Source organism: Mytilinidion resinicola (assembly GCF_010093595.1).
Source record: "Mytilinidion resinicola strain CBS 304.34 unplaced genomic scaffold BDZ99scaffold_8, whole genome shotgun sequence".
Classification (NCBI taxonomy): domain Eukaryota; kingdom Fungi; phylum Ascomycota; class Dothideomycetes; order Mytilinidiales; family Mytilinidiaceae; genus Mytilinidion; species Mytilinidion resinicola.
The window spans coordinates 1,523,386-1,541,687 of NW_022985444.1; the positions used below are offsets into that span (position 1 = coordinate 1,523,386).

The following is an 18,302-nucleotide window of genomic DNA, read 5'->3' on the forward strand; positions in this document are numbered from 1 at the left end:
TGAGCCACTGAGGAGTCTTTCAGTGGATTGTGCGTAATACAACACTTCAGTGCCAACAAGCTCTATAAACACGGCATGTATGCATCTTTAAGCGAACATCTTGAATGCATCTCCACATCGAGATCCCTCTATCTCTCTTCAACCCCACCCGAACATGCCTCCATGACATCCACCAACGACGACCAGCAGTCTCTCCAAAACGAGATAGCTAGTCTTGAGCGACAACTTCGCGATGCAAAGGCCAGATTGAACAGCGACGTGCTTTCGGTTTCTTCTACACCAGCGAACGATGTCGGTCAGTAGCCCTACCTACCCTCGTCTCGTCCCCATCTAAATGAATCTCAGCTCTCCATGCGCTGCTCCTTCTTTCCGACTCCGCCCTCCCGTTAGGCTCTTTCGCTTTCAGTAGCGGCCTAGAGTCATACCTCGCCCATCACCGCCCATCCCCACCCTCAGCGTCCCAAGTCCCATCCTTCCAGGCCTTCCTCCGCCTCTCGCTCTCCACGCTCGCCAGCACCGCTCTGCCATACGTGCTCGCAGCATACCGAGAACCTGAGAAGATAGAAACACTAGACAACGATTTCGACGCCAGCACACCATGCACCGTAGCCCGCCGCGCGAGCGTCACCCAAGGACGCGCCCTCCTCGCGATATGGGACCGCAGCTTTCGGTCGCACTACACCAAATCATCCAAGGCTAACGGCCATACGGTGGGGCTGGATGCTCTTATGAGCTTTCAAGCGCTCATACGCAGTGCGTCGTCTGCTGAGGACGGGTTCCAGCGTAATGCGCATCTAGCCCCGCTTTGGGGTCTTATGACTAGAATTTTGCAAGTTCCGGTGCATGATGCGGCGTATTTGTTCCTATTCTCGCACGCGAGAACGGTCATCAGTGCTGCGGTGAGGGCGAGTGTTCTGGGACCGTACCAGGCGCAAGGTGTGCTCGCGAGTCAAGATTTGCAGGAGCGGATCAGATCGTTGGTGGAGGAGATGTGGGAGAGGAAGGTGGAAGATGCGGGTCAGACGGTGCCTGTGATGGATCTGTGGGTTGGAAGGCACGAGAAGCTGTATAGCAGGATATTCAACTCGTGATCGTCAATCTGTAAGGGCAGCTGTCATGAAAGTCATATGGTATTGTCGAATCTGGCAAGCATTCCCCCAAAACCTATCTCAGAGCAAAAGAAACGTTTAGTTTCCCAATCCTCTCCTCCCCTCCACTGTCGTCAAACTTTCTCATAGACTTCCCTCCTTCAATTTCCCCGCCGCAGTAAGTACTGAGCCTCGTACCTGCGTCAGCAGTTCCATCAAAGCCTCTCGTTTATGTCGCCCATGCTCCTTCGAAACCAACTTTCCAGTTTCCATTTCTCTGAGGCACGCCACCCACTTTTGCGCTGGGTCGCAGTTTGGGTTTCTGTCACAGCCGATGCCGACCACGAATTTCCCCATTGGCAGACAGAAGTAGGCGTTACCTGTATCAGAATGAGATCAGAGCCAGGCATGGAGAAAAGAACTCAGTGATGGAGGGGATGTATACTCAGGATCTCTTTCGTCGTGAACCAGATGAAGTGAGCGTCTTTGGTGGGGTCCGATACTGCGGTCATGGTTGGAGTGTCCGAGGCTTTGCCCGACGTGATGGTCCTTGGAGCGTCTGTTGCCACTGACTCTGTTCGGCAGTCTGCGTTCGCGCCTAGTATGGTTCTCTCCCCATCATCTATGTTCGATCGATAGGTTCCAGTCTCTGAATTTATGTCCGACATGTTATTCCTAGCAGTGTCTGTAGTTTCTGAGGAGTGTCTAGCGTCTGGATCTGGGTCTGGTATGCTGTATGAATGAAAGGATCTTAGGCTATTTGTAAGGCTATTTCTCTTCACGAACACAATTTGCGCCATCCGCATCCTGAATATCTGATATCTATACCATTATGTGAACAAAAAGCTCTCCTGGGTGCTTGTCTGACGGCAGAACAAACGACATAGCAATTCTGAAGCTGAATTTCACAGAACCATAATGTATCCAGACAGTACATCTTACAAATGAGAAAACACAAACTACAAGATTCAGGTTTCCAGGCCAAACTTCTCCCAAACGAATGCTTCACGCCATTAGCAGGTTCTTGTAGCCTCCGCAAGCAGGTGGCTTCTCTTGGAAAAAGAGGCACTGCCCTTGCATCTTCCCCTTTGTGGAGGCGTATACAATCGAACACCGGTCTTTGTTCACCAATCGAGCTTTATTTGCCAAGGCTGAATCGCTTCGAGGTGAATTTTGAGATTGAAGTTGCATGCAACAGTAGAAGCCGTGTTTATGAATGATTGTGAAATGGAGGTGCTCTTTTCCGCTTTCGCTAACATGAGACGCAAAATCAGGGTGTGAGAGGAGGGCTTTTAGAGCTGAGGTCTGGGGTATAAAGTTCGAATCTATATGTTGAGGCTGTTTCCTTTTGACGCTGAAGTTGACACTCGGGAACCGGTCTGCAAAGATCAAATCTAGGAACAATCGCGATCCCGTAAACCCCTTCCTCCAACAAAGCTCCACTTCGAGATCAACGCACTGCTTGCAACTTACTCCGCGCTCGCGCAACTCATACCCACCGATGTTTCCCCTACTGACCATCTCTCCTCTTGCGCCGACCGCTCCTAAGTCTCGTGAGCTTTCCCTCATCTAAGTCCTACAACATCAACTTACTATCCATCTAGCGCCCATGACGCCTGCGTCACGTCCATCTCCAGCGACTATGCAGGTTGCTCAGACACAGACTATGCCTGTCTGTGCCCAGCCGTAGAAGCATAATTCCATTTCGCCCTAATCCCCCTACCTACATTGGGCTCACGAACGTCCCGACTTCAACGGTACGGATGCTCCTACAGCGGCTAAGGGGAGCAGCTCGGTAAGCAAGGACGGTAAGGTGCCTACTACGGCAGGCAGCTCAGTTGCTGGCTCGACGCCGACAAGTACTCGCGGCTCGATAGTCGCGAATGAAGTCAGATGACTGGTACTCTTGCGGTGCTGGCAAGCATGCTGGCGGCGGGTATTGGCGGGATGGCGGTGCTGTGCTAGCCTTCGGCGACTTATGGGATGGGCATGTGCTTGGTTGTGTGAGACATATGAGATATGAGTCTTCTTGATGATGGGGATGCCTACTAGGCTTTTGCGAATGAATCACAGACAAGACTGTGATAGGCACTACCTGAACGTAGTACTAGGAAGTCGTATTGATGAATATCGCAGAATGCCGAGACGATCGTGATGAATACAGAAGTGATTTGGGCAGCTAAGTGGATAGGGAAACTAATGATAGACTGGTACCTTGGTTCATCTGCTCATGGAATCATCTGATCCAGGACTATGTGGGCAAGCTACAAAGGTAGGCACCAGCGAACCGTGGTACAGAGCCATGCCTCCTGACAGACTAACTGCACACTGAGATAGTGAGAGAGTGGTGAAGGTCTCGGAATTTGCTTACACGGCCACATCGTCGTCATGAGCAAACAGGAGACGGCCGGCCGGAGAGTGCCCCGCCCTGGCCGCAGCCACCTTGCTTCTGCACCATTTTCAGCTCCTGGCCTCGCACAAGCTCAAAACACCAACAAAGACCGCCACCGTGTCCCTTTCTACCGTCTGCCCCAGCCTCCTCACTTTCTTTCCTCCACTGGCAACAGATTTACCCCTCCCGCGCCGGCCTACGTGCCACCGACCGCGTCCGCAAGCAAGCCCCTCGCAGTCCGGAACCCCGCAAATGCCAGCATGGAGCAGAGACGACCCCCCGAGTACATTCTCGAGGTGTTTGCAGATCCAGCGTGCGTCAAGGATATCGTAAAAGGTACTGCGCCTTGTCCGGCCCTGAGAGTACTCCGAGGACAGCCTGGTGGCGAAACCTTCGGCCTTGGTAGATCTTGATTGCTAACCCCTCATTTTCCTAGCAATTCTCCATACGATATTCTTCCACCGCTATTTCTCCTCGATATCGCCTCTTACCCGTGATCTCCTCGACCTCACTCTACCCGCTATCGACGACGTTGACCTCGAAACCCTCATCGATCAGCGCAGCGCCGCCCTCGTCCGTGCGATCGAGTCTGCCCACCAGCAGCGGGGTCGTGGTCAGCTTGCGGTCCAGTTCTTTGAGAAGCGGAGAAGGAAGACATATTTCTCGTTTGGTAAGGCCGACGAGGAGGTTTGCTGGGAGCAGTGGATGCTGGACGTCACTCTAGCCACCCCGCGAACAGAGACGGGTGAGTGACAATGCTCTTATCACCGTGCTACAACTTCAACCACCTTACTAACACACCTGTGCTATCGTAGACGTTATCAAAGTCCGCCGCGCAATGGAAATGTCCCTCCACAAAGCTGCGCTCAAAATCGTCAACATCGTCAATCGTGACAAAGACCACATTCCACCCATCACGACCACCGACGCGAACCCCTTTCCGTACCAGATCGTGGTCAACCCTAAATCCGACGGATGGGGCCAGCGTATGGGCATATTCTAATCACAATGACTCCATTCAACTGGGTCAAAAGAGCTTTGGTGTATATAGCGAGACGTCGGCAAGGTTCTCAAAAGATGACGCGGAAAAGCATTGTTTGCTTCCCAAGGATTATGGACTTTAGACAGGGTCTTTCATTTTGGGTTTTCTTTCTGCTGGCGAGAAAAGGACTGTACAGTGCCGCACTCGTGTAGCAGGAGTGTAGGCAAATAATGACTTGATGAGGTTTGTGGTTTCTTTGATCGTTATGAGATACCCAGTCGGCATCATACATAAAATGTTGCCTTGAAACGATCTTACGAGATATGGTGTTTACCTTGGAGTTATGCTGCAAGCTGAAAGGCTACGTCTTGTTCTACATGTTTAAATCGTGAATGTCCCGATGGAGGGGTACTAAATGCAATGACCAATCACCTCCAGTCAAATTGAAGTACAGCTCACTGCGCCACGCACAGCCACAGGTGGTTGGGACTCTTCCCGCCATTCGAATTCTCGAGACCACCTCCGCAGCCAACATGCACGTCCTTTGGCCACCCTGACACGGAGCCATAGCCTCGACCAGGTGAATGAGGCAGGCTATGATTCTTCTTTTTCACTTCCCCAGAGCCTAGGCACCTCTTCCTCAAAATTGTCAATAAAACCGCTGGCAGGAGGCAGTCTGCGTGTCTACAACATTACATTCTCTACTCACGCGTCACTAATTATTCCGAATACCTCAGTGCGCGTATTACAACCCGAGAAGCGCGATATCCTTCACTATGCCCTTCATACCTCACACCCCCGAAGCCCTCCTTCCACGCTCAGACTCGAAGAATCCCGCAACAACGTGCAAGGGCATTACTTCCAGCGGCCGCCCCTGTCGAAGGGGTCTCGCGGTCGCGAAGTCCCCTTTGCGTTCGTCGAATGGCGTCCTAGCTGTGGTGTCAATGAATGACGGAGTCGAGGACGGCTCCGGCGCCGCTGCTTTCTTCTGCTGGCAGCACAAGGACCAAGCGGAGCAGTTGGCAGCTGCGAATAATCCTCCTCAGAATGGGGCGGATGTCACAAAGCTCTACCCGCTGCAAGAGCGGAGTAGTATCGACACTCTTGTTGCGAGATTGGGTATACTGGAGGTTGACGATTCGAATCAGACCTCCAGGAAGTCGAAGAGAGAACGGCGCCAGGATGCGGAGGGGACACCAACTCGTCCCCCAAGAAGGGTCAATAGGCCGCCTACGTGGGATAAGGTTGAGGGGCCGCTAATGTCGGTGCCAGGGGATTTAATGGCTGCTGGGGAGCGAAGAAGCTCGAAAAAACCTGCGGAAAATAAGCCAGTGCGGCCGTCAAGACCACCGCCTCGGAAACAGGGGTTCTGGGCCTCATTGTGCTGTGGAGCGGTCGGTGATGACTACGTGGAAGTTGTGAGGCATAAGAAGAGGTTCCAGGCTGAAGCCATAACGGGGAATCCCACGAACATGTCTGTCGCTACTAGGCCTCAGTATTCGGATGCATTTCCCGACCTGTCAAACGGAGGACTTCAGAATTCACGACGACGGCCGGTTACAGGATCCGCTTCATTACAAGCAAGTACTCCGCCTCGTAAACCACTAGGAGAGAAGCCAACCCGACCTATGAACAGAACCACTCCCTCCGCCAAATCAGAGACTCAAACTCTTCTCTCTTACATCCCTCCATCTCTACCACCCCAAAAGGCCTCTTCTCTACTGGCCGAGCTTTCTAAACCGATCTCCTCGCACGATGAAGAGGGCTTCATCTACATATTCTGCCTCAACTCTGACCCAAACAGCACCCCATCAACCGACGCCGCCACCCTCCTCGCTCCCCCATCAAGAGCCCCAAATGACCGCCGTGTCAGCGACGTCCTCCTCGAATACTCGAACCAACCCCGCAAACAATCAAGCACGAGTACTGGATCCCCTGGACGGACTGCCGGCCCCGGAACTCTCCTTCTCAAAATCGGCCGCGCCTCCAACGTCCACCGCCGCATGAACGAGTGGTCCCGCCAATGCGGCTACACGCCGTCACTCGTCCGCTACTATCCCTACGTCCCATCGTCTGCGTCCCCTTCGCCTTCTGGATCCCCGCCTGGATCCCCGTCTGGCTCCCCGGCTGCGTCGAGGCGTCCGTCTCTTCAACCTAACTCTCGGCCATCTGATCCGATTCGCCGAGTGTCGGAGATTTCAGGTAGTCGAAAAGCGCCGCATGTGCACCGCGTTGAGCGTCTGATCCATCTGGAGCTGGCGGAGAAGCGTATGCAGCATGACTGTGATGCGTGTGGGAAGACGCACCGGGAGTGGTTCGAGATTGAGGCGACGCGGGAGGGAATAAGAGGTGTAGATGAAGTAGTGAAGAGGTGGGTTGGGTGGGCTGAGAAGGCGGGATTAGGTGCGGAGGGGTGATTTTATTTAAAGTGGATTGGGTCATCTGTTTTGGCATTTCACGACTAATGAGGAAGGATACCATTTATGGGCACGGAATTTGGATGAGATATGGGCAGATGATGGGGGGGTATGCAATATATAGACGACACAATGGCAGTAAACATCTTTGTACTCCTCTTTTGTCCCTCCAAGTGGTCAACTGATCCCTCCCACAATACTTCCTCGCCAACCGAATCTTCTCGCATTACAAGAGTAGACTGTAGATCAGGACTATTGAACGTTGTCAATCTCAAAAATCTTGGAAGTTTAGGCTACGGGACTGAGAGGCGTGGACTTGATAGTTGACGACGACTTAAACCTGGGTATATATGGGTATATGGGGGTGACATCACGTGGGTATCAACGCACAGTCCTCACTTAAAGTAGACCTTGTGCGTGGATCAACCTTAATTCTCTACATCTCCATCTAACATGTCTAAATTCTGCTGCACACGCCTTAGTGGCATCTCGTGGTAAGTCTACAGATGCCATCAAGGGTAAGCACGGTACGAAAATGGGCAATGATGACCTGATTCATCCATATAGCCTTGACAGGGTTAGGAGGCCTTTGCTAAGCCGCTTTCACGATTGCTGCTAACCACAGGATCAGATCAGAGGTTGTTAACACCGCAAAGGACAGAGGGGTCACATCTCGTCGGGAAAAAACCTTGTGGGACAGTCTACGGAAATGGCAGAATCATCACCCGTCCAACTCCAGCTCATGTCCGACCTTCACCTCGAAACGCCCGTCACCCGTCCCACATACTCCGACTTCTTCATAACGCCTCAATGTCCGAATCTTGCACTCCTGGGAGACATCGGAAACGTCGTAGACAATCGCCTCCTCGATTTTCTCCAAATTCAAGTCCAACACTTCGAAATCGTGTTCTTCCTCCTCGGTAACCACGAGCCCTACGACAGCAGCTTCCCCGTCGTCATACAGCGCCTGCGTGAATTCGAAAAGGAAGCCAACCAGGCGCATCAGTCGCCAGATTCCGGCTGCGGGAGGTTCGTCTTCCTGGACCAAACGCGCTTCGATATCTCCGATTCTGTCACTATCCTGGGCTGCACGTTCTTCTCGCGGATCGCGGACGAGCAGAAAGAGTCAGTTGCGCGTTTTGTATCTGATTTTGAGGAGATCGAGGGTTGGACTATCCGTCAGCATAACGCGGCACATGAAGATGATCTGGCGTGGCTGAATGCGCAGGTTGCGGCTATCGAGCATGATGAACCGTGGCGTGCGATTGTGGTTCTCACGCATCATAGTCCGACGCTTGCGCCCGCAGCTAATGATGCGAGGCATTTGGAGGACGAGAATGGAGTGAGAAGCGCGTTCGTGACGGATGTGAGCCGCGAGCAGTGTTGGAAGAGTAAGAGCGTGAGGGTTTGGGCGTTTGGGCACACTCATTTCAATTGCGATTTTGAAGATGAGCAGACGGGGAAGAGGGTTGTTGCTAATCAGAAGGGGTATTCGAGGACGGAGAATGCGACCTTTGATGCTGATAAGGTCGTCAAGATTGAAGGAATGAAGGCCATCAAGATGAAGTGGAAGGCAACCAATTGGAAGGCAACCAAGCGGAAGTCCCACAAGTGTGTTGTCCAATAAGTTCCACGTCTGGAGTTAGCCGGAAGTTTAGTCGCAGTCATGGAAAAGGCCGCTATCCTACATGTCCATAAGGATAAGCTCAGCATGTCCCAACTAATTCATTTCATTCATCGTTCGGTATGCTTCCTTTACCTTCCAACTTTTGCTAGCCCTGTAGCCCGTATACAAGGTAGGCCAATGAGGCTTCCGTTGTAGCAAATGCCGACGCTATGGCCGTCGGCCACATGAAGACTCATTACTCGCGGTATCGTCAAGTGAGGTGTCTTCGAGAGATGTTACAGTAGAAAACCCATTTGGCAGCATTGCTAAATATGCTTAACCTCATACAGCATCTCACGAGTGGAGCTAGTAATCATTTTAAGTTTGTAGGTCCTCGCTACGCAGCCGAGTCACATTACTTGCCGTGGTTTCAATTTGTACCTAGTTCGCATATGTGCCGTTCCTAAGATATCAATCTTCTCTGCTAACCCAAACGGGAATGAGTACAGCGGCGATGATACACGCTCTCTCGATTTTTTATTTGAGTGGCTCGCCCTCAAAGCTTTCACAACCCAGCAGACATTTAAATGGGCTTCCGAGCTCCGCTCCCGCTGTCCGTCTTTTTTTTTTGTAAGTCTTTAGTCATTTTTCGGTTCTAGTAAGAGCGCACTTCGCCGACGCTTACACCCAAGTCAATGTCGCCTCTCCCTTCATTACAAAAACATTGACCCTATCGTCTTCCCTGGCCAGTACGACAAGTCCCATCTGAATTCGTTCTTCGGCTTGGATGCCGTGACGATCAACACGACGACCAGCGCTGAGCTGCAGAAGGGCTGCGCCAACGTCCAGAACCCCAACGACCTGTCAGTGTACTGGGTGCATACATTGCTGTACCAGAAGGCCGACTCGTGGGAACCCGTGCCCCGTCATACGCCTCAGCGCCTACTGCAGCCTGGGCGACACCAAAACCGAGGTGCCCATTCCTCAGAACCTCAAGATGCTGGCCGACAAAGCAACCGCCACAGCGGCCGCTGCCATGCCCGCCGAAGACCATAGCGAGTGGTTCTGTGAGGGCAGCAGCGGCGGCACGGCGGAAACGTACGGCTTTCCTAGCAGCACGTGCGCTACGCACCTGCAGCAACGGCTGTACTTCCCTAAGTGCGTCAACACCGACACTCTGGAGACGGCGTACAAGGCCGGTCAGCCGGGCAACTGCAAAGCCTGCCTGGCCGGCATGAAGGCGATGCCCCAGCTGCGCTTCAGCATCCTCTACGACCTTTGAAGGTGCTGCCCGACGGCTGGAGCGGCACTGCGCCGGTGCAGCTGTCCTGTGGTAACGCCTTCTGCGGCCACGGAGACTTCATCAATGGTTGGACGGTGGATGCGGCGCAGAGTATGGTTGAAGCTACGAGCTCGAAGAATCATTTCGCGGCTGTTGATAGCCGTCTAGACAACGATGGGAAGAAGCCTATGTGCAAGTCTGCTGATGCGGATCCGGACCACGGCACGAGCGACTATGCGGAGAGTGTTGCGGCTATGAGCAAGCGGTCTGTTCCTGCTGTGGGGTGGGTATCTAGGAGTAGGCTGGCCCGTAGTCCGAGCACTAAGTGAGGAGTTGTTGAAAGAATGAAGATTCTTGTACACAGGTTAAGGTACTTCTTGTGCAGGGGAATGTGGTCATCCGGGATGATCGCCAAGAGACGAGGCATATATAACGCCGCCCTAACTATGAATGGGGCATCTCCTAGATGTTGCGTGTCACCTTTCCCATTCTCTTCTTTCTCGTTTTCGAATTTCGGGTTTCGTCCTTCTCTAGTGAATCACCCCAGAGGTGGGAGAATGTGATGTAGTTGGGCTGGATCTTAGGGAAGCAAGAATGTGGCAATAACCTACACCGCCCAATGAGATTTTTGGGAGCGGCGCCAATTAGTTTCGTCCAGATGCCGATAATCTTTCTCTTTGCTTGCCAGTGCAATATAGGTCTGCTGAGCTCCTGCAATACGATATTGCTGTTGTTGTTTGATGGTCCATGCCATATGAGCACTTTCCTTGTAGTCTCAGATCTTGGGCATTTTACCGATCTGTGGCTTTCGTTCTTCCGGGTGAGCCTAGTCAATGCTAACTTGATCGACCCTGCGGAGCGCAATCAGCAAGTCGGGCTCCTTGCAAGGCGTAAAGAACGTTGATCTGGGTGCCTGGCTTTGCATTCTCTTTCCTCTCTACTACCTCCCCTGTGCATCCTTATCATAGACAAGACCTCCGAGAGGTCTTGAAGCATCTTCTCCTCGTAGTCTCTCACAAACTGACGATAACATTGCTCAGCCCATCGTGGCGCGAGGGCTATAGATTCACCATTGACGGCATAGTTTGAATGTAGGCGAAAGCATGAAACGTCTATAGACACAGCGAAGTCAGTTCACTCTATTTTGGCGATACTACAAAGGTATCTAGCCAACGGTAGAGCGTCTACCCCATTACAGCTTGAAGACCCCATCAGTAAAGTCTATGACCTGCGCCTTTTCAAGGACCTTGCCAGCAAGTTTTTTGAAGTCGTCATGAGTCGGGTCATCATTGATGTAATAATCTCTGTCCTCGACGCTTTCGAACTCTACGACGAATGCGTGCGTGATGCCATTCTACATGATGCACTTAGCACATACCGAGACATTTTCGAGCTGTATGTCCACGGGAAGAACCGTTTTGGGAAAGATGGAGCTTACCTGGATCCCTTCGGGCGAGTTGTCGGTACCGCCGGATGCAGATTTGATATACGGCTTCTTGGAGGTTGGATGAATGCAGCCGTCCTTCAGTGCAAGCATACGTTCAGAGATCTGTGACATTCGAAGCTTCATCAGCTTTGGATGACCAGACATTGCAAGTGGCCACGTACATCATTGATAGCTTCAGGACTGGCAGACGATTTGAATTGGAAGAGAACGATATGAGTGATACCCATTTTTGGGCTTAGCGTTTTATGCGAAGTGCTGGGACTTGAAACTTGGATGAAGAGGAGTACGAGAGTAAGGCTAACGATCGCGATAGCTAGTGCTAGCTTTCGTCTGGGGATGGCAGAGTGCGAGGGAGTGAACCACATTCTAGAGCCGGCCTGAGGTGACCGCAACGAAGAAAGCGGGGTAAACCATGGGAGCGTTTCTTGAGCTGACTAATAATTGCAGTATGACCGCATTGATTTGATTGGGTACGTCTGCACCCTGTGGGTTGATCAATTGTTGTATGGCCTAGGCAAGATGAACTTGATTCATTATTCGCGAATACTTGGATGCATAGTTGGAAGTACTTCGTGATTCCCTCAGATTCAATCTGCAACCAGTTCGATATGTGCTCCCATGCTTCATATACTGTTGTCTGGCAGCTTTTCGGAAGAAATCACATATACATCTCGTACCGATCAGGTAGTCCCTTATAAGAGCATTCGGTAGCTAGAACCTGATGGTGAAGGCAGACCATCTGTAAATTGATGACAGCTTCTTTTGATGCTCGATAAGATTCTGTACAGCTTGGATACCGAACTCCTTGCCTTGCCAACGGCACGCCGGCCAATCATGCGTACAATCCGTCCTAAAGACGGGGGATGGGGTGACAACAAGGACGCCCACACAGTGAGTATGTAAAAAGCTGAACCCGAAAACTCTAGACCAACGCTATAGCCCTTTCACAATACGCGAAACACAAGATGGATATCTAAATAGCAGCGTGAATGAAACAAAAAGAATTGGGGCATGCAATGTAATGCAAAACCGATGAAATCGTAATCAGTAGAACTCCGATATGCGTCCATGACTTAGGCGGTACTCTGAAGAATAGAAATGAAGATATTTAAGAATCAAGAACAACTACATGGGGAAAGTCTTTCCGTTCCGCGAGTCATCCCCGTGATAACTGAAGAACTTGCAATATGACTTGCACTAGACTGAGGATAACGCTTAGTACCCCGATGATAGAAACAAGCCAAAAAGTCCAATACTGCAATGTATCTCGCCGATCGCGGAGCAGTTCGCTTATTGAGGTAGGTCGGGAGTTCTTGAGTTCCTGCGCAATAAGCTCGATCCTCTCGGATAGGACTGGGAAATGCTGGGCCGCAAAATACACAGGCTGATCAGGGAGCAATGGCAGAGGCTCCGGCTTTTGGCGAATATGAGCGGTCATACAAAGCATAAGAAGTAGCTAGTCTGGCATTTGTAAGCGCTCCGTTGGTCTGTATATCTGTGGGAATAGCTTTCTCGAAGGGCCATGCTGCCCGAACAGTAGGCGAAAGGATAAGAGCACCTCCCGCATGAACTGCGAGATGTCTTCCTCGCTCGCACGGGGGTCGAAAGACTTCTTCTCTGTGCTAGCAAATGAAAATATAGTGCCTTTGGATTGAAGCATGGCGACGTAGAACGAAGGACAGCTGAACAACGAAAGAGTCCTGCTTGACTTATTGTAGTCCAGGTGTAATGCCAGGCAATCAACCCATCGAATCCTAACGTGGAGCAGAGTGAGAAGGAGATGTGCATTCATCTCAGCAGGATTCAGAGGCAACCAGGTCGCTGCTGCTCTACTGTTCTCGCTTGCAGCTTGCGTAATGTTCGAAGGAGGAGAAGGGAGTAAGTTTCCGAAACCCTTCAAGATGACGAACAAGGGTCGATCTGCGAGATCGGCTGATACCTTGTTAGTGTCGAATACTAGGCCGGAGTTCGATTCGTCGTCATCCTCGTGAACTGCAAGCTCGTCCCCGGAGCAGGTATTGAAGGCTGGTCGGTAGAGCATGGACTGCCATCCTAGTATTGCGAATACGAGCAGCCTTTGAGCTTTGAAGGTTTGACGAGTATTCTCCATCTTTTGCGTTTTCCGAAGGTGTTCGACGACGTCGTCGATAGTGACCATTTCGGTATCGCGGACGAATGTGCCCGTCGCAGTGAACACTCGTTCGAACGCGTTGTTCTCGAGAAGCGTTTCTTCGCCTACCCGTAGTTGTCGGACTGCATGTGACATATTCGTAACTTGGCCATGGAGCCAAGGGTGATACCAGCTCAAGTCGGCCGACGTTGACTGGAGGACGGACACTGGGAGAGGCTCTTTGAAGAGCTCGTGCGTTCTTGTTGGATGGGCAGCTAAGGTGGTTGTCGTCGATATGACTTTAAGCGGAACCACGTTAGCTGCAGACTCGAGGACGCTAAGCGTCATGACCTGAGCGACTCTTACAGCTGGACCTCTTACGGACTCTGAAGCTCCGGGAACTAGTGGATAGCTTTCGGCGGGATCGGGCCGCCGCCATGGAATGCGAAGAGGCAGTCGGATTAAGAGGCGCCAATTCTGCCGCACTTCCGATATTAGGCTCTCGTTTCTCCATGTCCTGCTAGAGAGCGTTCAAGAGTGAGCGGTGTCCGGATGACGGTGATAGAATGGCAGCGCGTGCAAGAAATCCCGCACTCGGCAAGGAGACTGAGATCTGAGATTCACCTTTGCAAGTTGTTGAAGGCTCAGGGCTTGCGATCAGCGGCAGAACTGCTTTTGGTGCAGCCTCCCGCTTTCCGTGCGCCTCCATCTTCCTGCCCAGGTGTCGAGCGCCTGAATGGCCAAGGCTGTCGAACGACCAGAGCCGCTATCCGACTGGCAGTCCCAGCCTCAAGAACGGAGCATTCGCACGACGCTGGGGCGGCCAGTGGTGCGACGTGGGTGGGTTCGCGGGCGGTAACAGGCTATATAAAGAACGGTGGTGTTTCTGCTCACAGCCCGTTCCACCTGGCGCTTAGCCATGCCGAGGAGTGCACCGTACGACTCCGCCGAGGGCTGATAGCTGAGTCTACACAGCTCAATCTCGGTCAAGTGAGAAGCTGTTCTAGCCAGACGTGTCGGCGAAGGATACTGCATGGCTATCATACAAGTGTAGAATAGAATATTGATGGCTGCATTGGGTGGCGCCAACTCACCGGTTTGCCAGCAACCCCGCTTGCTCTCGTCCACGCCGCACAAGTAAAACATACTTCCTCGACGCATTGTCACGTCTCCTCGACCCAGTTCTCTCTAGCTATGGAGGCAGACGACCCCGTTCGCCCAATATGGCAAGCGGCCATCGACCAGTACTACGACCAGCTTGCAGAGGGAGGCATGAAGAGAACGCCCACGATAGACAAAGACCTCTGGGAGATAGAGAGCCCGAATGTTTTGATTGACGAGATCCAAGAGATGGTACCACAAGAATCACAAATCTCCAAAGTGTGGATGACTGTGCTGCCCAAGCTTGAGCCCGTGTTGCTGGGTCTCAATGACTTTGCAGCCGTTATCGCCTGGTCGTTGGGGATGAATGGTCGTGTTGCGGCACTTCTGTGGAGATCTATGAGACTCATTTTAAAGGTAAACCGCAATCCCCCTCGTATGCCTTGTAAAAGCTTGCTGACCCCAGCAGTTCGCGCGTCCAGTTTTCCCCCAGTTGATCACATTGCTAGAAGAGCTGCGAACCGTCCTCCCAAAGGCCCGCCTATCCGAACAAGAGTTTCCACTCTCGGAGTCTCTCGAAACCGCGTTACTAAATATGTATACTGAGATAATTGTCTTCTATGCTTTCGCGATCACATTCTTCCGAAATAATCCCAATGCTTCGACGAGCCGAAGTGCATGGTCCATATTCAGCTCAAGGTTCGAGAAAGTCATATCAAATCTTCGCATTTATTCGAGAAAGGTCGACGAGATCGTCGACATGATACGGTTGTCCAAAGAAACTCACACGGCCGAAACGGTGAAGGCAATAAACAATCTGCAGAAGCTAATGATTACAGATAAAGGAACACCGTGTCATATCATACCATACGGACTGAATTTGAAGTTCCAAGGCAGATCAGCGGAACTGGATGAGCTTAAGCGTACTTTGGATCCAGGAAATGGAGCGGAAACCTTGAAAGTGATATCCATATGCGGCTTAGGCGGAGTTGGAAAGACTCAGCTTGCTCTGCATTATGCCAACACCTCAAGGGATTCCTACGATGCAATTGCTTGAGTTCAGGCCGACACACAAACCAAGCTTATCCAAAGTCTGTCTACCTTCGCGTCGAAGCTGGGCTTGCCAAAGAAAGAGGGAAGCAGCGACGATGACTACCAATCGGTTCAAAAGGTTAGGGACTGGCTCAATAGCTCCGGAAAGACATTTCTCCTCATTTTCGATAACTTGGAAGATGTCCGTATCTTGAGCCAGATCTGGCCCGCAAGCAATAAGGGCTCCATCATTATCACCAGCCGGTCTCCAGCAGTCGCAGCAAAACGAGCTAAGAAGACGATGTACCTCAAGTCGTTTGGAGAGGACGCAGTCGTAGATATATTTTATGAGTTGACCGGACTACAGCCAGCCGACGAGGACGATGCGGAAGCCGCCAAAGAAATATGTCAGCTCATTGGAGGCCTTCCACTCGCCATGATTCACATGAGTTCATTCATCCAAGACCGGGGATATTCATATGGGGAGTTCCTCGCTTTGTACAAGAAGCATGCTGAGAGGATCTTCATCAAGGACCAATCCCAGGTGGATTATGACCACACTTTGAGTACGGTATGGGACATGTCCCTTCAATCATTGTCACTGAATGCTAGAGTCCTTCTTGACTTGTTGTCGCTATTTGACCCCGACTCGATTCCAGAACGATTATTGATTGGAGGAAGAGCCGATATTGTGGAGCCCCGATTGAAATTCCTGAACGATGATTTTGAGTGAGTATCAACCCGAAGTGTCGGCTCTAATTTCCCCTCGTCCTGCTGATCCATGACTAGTTTCGGTGACGCTGTGTCTGAATTGATGACCAAGACGTCGCTCATCAATCGGCTGACTACATCCAAATCCCTCTCCATGCACCGCATGGTAAAGTTTGCGATGTTCATCCGAATCCCAGAAGATGAGCGTACATTATACCTTGACAACGCAATTCAATTACTGTATCATGCCTTTCCGAATACTTGGGATGAGCGAGGTCCCCAGCAAGGTCATGGCTGGCGTTCTTGGGAAACTTGCAGTGCTATCGTGGCCCACTTATCCTCTCTGATGGGTCTGCAAAAACAATATAACCTGAAAGCCACAAATACAGAGGGTTTTGCTGAGCTTATATTCCGCATTGGGACGTACGTAGATGCTATTGTTCCAACTAGATGCCCTAAACCAAAAACTGACAGTAGCATCTTTAGGTATCTTTGGGAAAATGAGCAACCAACCACGGCAAAGGCATTCTTTGAGTATGGCTTGGAGTTGGACATTGATCCCAATAGCCGGATATGCGCACAAGCGTACCGGTTACTAGGTCATATTGGCCTTGACGTGGCACAACCACGAGCCGCTCTCTCCGCGTATCAAAAAGCTTTAACGGCGAGAGAGAAACTTGAAAAACCAAATTCGGGTGCTATAGCGGAAGTCTACGATTCAATCGCATGCAGCTACTCTGAGTTTGGAGACGTTCCGCATGCACTTGAGTACCTCGCAAAGGCCGATGCTATAAACCTTGCGCAAGCCAATCGCACCTCAGCCCGGACCCAAGCCATATATTCATTAGCTTACCTCCGAGGAGACCAGCCAGCCAAAGCACTCGAAGCGCTACAGCTCTGCTGGAACCTTCGGAATAAGACTGAGGAGGAAATCGCGGGGTCTCATTATCCAAAGCACGCTGGCGATATCGTTCTATTAGCACGGATACAGTATGCACTCGGACAAAAAGATGAAGGCCAACGATTGGCTTCGAGGTCAATCACTATTAGGAGAGGCATTTTTGGCTCTAAGGGACCTCGTGTAGCGGACTCGGTTTTCATTGTTGCAAGAATGCTGGCAGCTGCGGGCGAACAAGTTGTGGCTGCAAAAATGTATGGAGAGATCATTGACATGAGCCGCGATATGGCGGAAATGAAAGGCCACTTGGCCCGAGCATTGTGGTTTTTGGCTTCGATGGAAGAGCTGCTGGAGAACCCGGCTGAAGCTGAGAGGTTGAGGAAGGATGCGAAAGATGAAAGAGCCAAGATCCAGGAGAGAGAAGCACCGGATGAGGACACCGACGAGGCCTTTATGGGCCTGGTAGGGTGGATGCTATGGTAATCCTGAAAATTTCCGTGGTTAACAAAGGGGGATGAGTCGGTTGTAGATTGGTCTAAGGAGAATGACGACAGGTAACGACGAAAGTAATGATATTAGATTGCTTTCAAAAAGAATTTAAGCAGCAACTGAAACAAAGTCCATGGGTGGACGGTACCCAGGTGGTCTTCCGTGATAAGTCGCTTTCGCAGTACCGCGAAGGAGTTTAGCTCGTCCAAAGTACTAGAGGTTTCGATCACCGCGTGTATGCATACTTTAACTAAATATGTAGAATAAAGACCAGTGATGTTATGAGACCAGAGCGATTTGGAGGTGGACTGGATGGAGGCACTTGAAAAAAGCTTCGGACTGGACTGAGTTTCTATTTGGACCGCGGGGATTTGAGGCCGTGGATGATCCAGGCACTTCAATAGTCAGTGGTGATGTATATACATGGTGTTGAGGTTCAATGGCCCGCATTTCTCAGATTCTAATTGGTCCGATCAAATAGTCACGTAATGTACACCTGCTACTCACGTGCCCGTCATGTACTATCATTGTTAGAATAGCTTCTACAACCTAACATAGTCTTCTGTTTAGCTTAACAACGTACTTTTGATAGCTAAATACAAGACTAAAACGGTAGCACACCTATAATTAACACCTGTTACGCTTTAACCTGAAGATTTTCCTGCGCTAAATCGCTTTAGGTAATTAATTAGCTGTTCCAGATAACTCTCAGCCCTATTTTGGAGCTCCTGTACATCCTGGAGCTCC

The 18,302-nt window shown here is 51.1% G+C and overlaps 9 protein-coding genes across 9 annotated transcripts; 6 read left to right on the top strand and 3 right to left on the bottom strand.

Moving 5' to 3' along the window:
* Positions 1–162: 162 nt before the first annotated feature.
* On the top strand, positions 163–1,091 carry BDZ99DRAFT_386483 (uncharacterized protein; the record flags this gene model as incomplete). The annotated part of the gene is made up of 2 exons (XM_033715476.1): positions 163–295; positions 346–1,091. The coding sequence occupies 2 exons, from the start codon at positions 163–165 to the stop codon at positions 1,089–1,091; spliced, it is 879 nt and encodes a 292-aa protein (XP_033578077.1).
* Positions 1,092–1,232: 141 nt separating this feature from the next.
* Positions 1,233–1,756, bottom strand: BDZ99DRAFT_519778 (uncharacterized protein; the record flags this gene model as incomplete). The annotated part of the gene is made up of 2 exons (XM_033725446.1): positions 1,233–1,468; positions 1,534–1,756. 2 exons carry the CDS (start codon positions 1,754–1,756, stop codon positions 1,233–1,235), a joined length of 459 nt encoding a protein of 152 aa, XP_033578078.1.
* Positions 1,757–3,523: 1,767 nt separating this feature from the next.
* Positions 3,524–4,841, top strand: BDZ99DRAFT_441919 (DUF1649-domain-containing protein). Its single transcript, XM_033717788.1, has 3 exons — positions 3,524–3,816; positions 3,917–4,225; positions 4,296–4,841. The coding sequence occupies exons 1-3, from the start codon at positions 3,741–3,743 to the stop codon at positions 4,481–4,483; spliced, it is 573 nt and encodes a 190-aa protein (XP_033578079.1). The 5' UTR covers positions 3,524–3,740; the 3' UTR covers positions 4,484–4,841.
* Positions 4,842–4,996: 155 nt separating this feature from the next.
* Positions 4,997–7,018, top strand: BDZ99DRAFT_462388 (DUF1766-domain-containing protein). Its single transcript, XM_033719836.1, has one exon. It carries the CDS (start codon positions 5,239–5,241, stop codon positions 6,877–6,879), a length of 1,641 nt encoding a protein of 546 aa, XP_033578080.1. The 5' UTR covers positions 4,997–5,238; the 3' UTR covers positions 6,880–7,018.
* A 281-nt stretch (positions 7,019–7,299) lies between these two features.
* BDZ99DRAFT_296111 (putative calcineurin-like phosphoesterase) lies at positions 7,300–8,855 on the top strand. Its single transcript, XM_033714134.1, has 2 exons — positions 7,300–7,456; positions 7,511–8,855. The coding sequence occupies exon 2, from the start codon at positions 7,589–7,591 to the stop codon at positions 8,504–8,506; it is 918 nt and encodes a 305-aa protein (XP_033578081.1). The 5' UTR covers positions 7,300–7,456; positions 7,511–7,588; the 3' UTR covers positions 8,507–8,855.
* Positions 8,856–9,158: 303 nt separating this feature from the next.
* Positions 9,159–10,241, top strand: BDZ99DRAFT_562056 (uncharacterized protein). The gene has a single exon (XM_033727332.1). The coding sequence runs from the start codon at positions 9,483–9,485 to the stop codon at positions 9,765–9,767; it is 285 nt and encodes a 94-aa protein (XP_033578082.1). The 5' UTR covers positions 9,159–9,482; the 3' UTR covers positions 9,768–10,241.
* A 718-nt stretch (positions 10,242–10,959) lies between these two features.
* On the bottom strand, positions 10,960–11,441 carry BDZ99DRAFT_385481 (uncharacterized protein; the record flags this gene model as incomplete). Its single annotated transcript, XM_033715433.1, has 3 exons — positions 10,960–11,121; positions 11,206–11,316; positions 11,376–11,441. The coding sequence occupies 3 exons, from the start codon at positions 11,439–11,441 to the stop codon at positions 10,960–10,962; spliced, it is 339 nt and encodes a 112-aa protein (XP_033578083.1).
* A 929-nt stretch (positions 11,442–12,370) lies between these two features.
* On the bottom strand, positions 12,371–13,961 carry BDZ99DRAFT_508447 (uncharacterized protein; the record flags this gene model as incomplete). Its single annotated transcript, XM_033724327.1, has 4 exons — positions 13,949–13,961; positions 13,691–13,841; positions 12,773–13,623; positions 12,371–12,670 (listed from the first exon to the last, which is right to left on the bottom strand). The coding sequence occupies exons 2-4, from the start codon at positions 13,836–13,838 to the stop codon at positions 12,371–12,373; spliced, it is 1,299 nt and encodes a 432-aa protein (XP_033578084.1). The 5' UTR covers positions 13,839–13,841; positions 13,949–13,961.
* A 484-nt stretch (positions 13,962–14,445) lies between these two features.
* BDZ99DRAFT_508448 (uncharacterized protein) lies at positions 14,446–17,929 on the top strand. Its single transcript, XM_033724328.1, has 5 exons — positions 14,446–14,842; positions 14,895–15,413; positions 15,489–16,186; positions 16,247–16,591; positions 16,655–17,929. Exons 1-5 carry the CDS (start codon positions 14,519–14,521, stop codon positions 17,547–17,549), a joined length of 2,781 nt encoding a protein of 926 aa, XP_033578085.1. The 5' UTR covers positions 14,446–14,518; the 3' UTR covers positions 17,550–17,929.
* Positions 17,930–18,302: the final 373 nt, after the last annotated feature.

Excerpts from the sequence above, each read along its gene's own strand:
- BDZ99DRAFT_462388 (XM_033719836.1), top strand. The coding sequence starts at position 5,239 with ATGCCCTTCATACCTCACACCCCCGAAGCCCTCCTTCCACGCTCAGAC.
- BDZ99DRAFT_296111 (XM_033714134.1), top strand. The coding sequence starts at position 7,589 with ATGGCAGAATCATCACCCGTCCAACTCCAGCTCATGTCCGACCTTCAC.
- BDZ99DRAFT_508448 (XM_033724328.1), top strand. The coding sequence starts at position 14,519 with ATGGAGGCAGACGACCCCGTTCGCCCAATATGGCAAGCGGCCATCGAC. Across the intron at positions 14,843-14,894 it reads CTATGAGACTCATTTTAAAG|TTCGCGCGTCCAGTTTTCCC; the intron begins GTAAACCGCAAT and ends TGACCCCAGCAG. Across the intron at positions 16,187-16,246 it reads TTCCTGAACGATGATTTTGA|TTTCGGTGACGCTGTGTCTG; the intron begins GTGAGTATCAAC and ends ATCCATGACTAG.
- BDZ99DRAFT_562056 (XM_033727332.1), top strand. The coding sequence starts at position 9,483 with ATGCTGGCCGACAAAGCAACCGCCACAGCGGCCGCTGCCATGCCCGCC.
- BDZ99DRAFT_441919 (XM_033717788.1), top strand. The coding sequence starts at position 3,741 with ATGGAGCAGAGACGACCCCCCGAGTACATTCTCGAGGTGTTTGCAGAT. Across the intron at positions 3,817-3,916 it reads CGTCAAGGATATCGTAAAAG|CAATTCTCCATACGATATTC; the intron begins GTACTGCGCCTT and ends TCATTTTCCTAG. Across the intron at positions 4,226-4,295 it reads CACCCCGCGAACAGAGACGG|ACGTTATCAAAGTCCGCCGC; the intron begins GTGAGTGACAAT and ends GTGCTATCGTAG.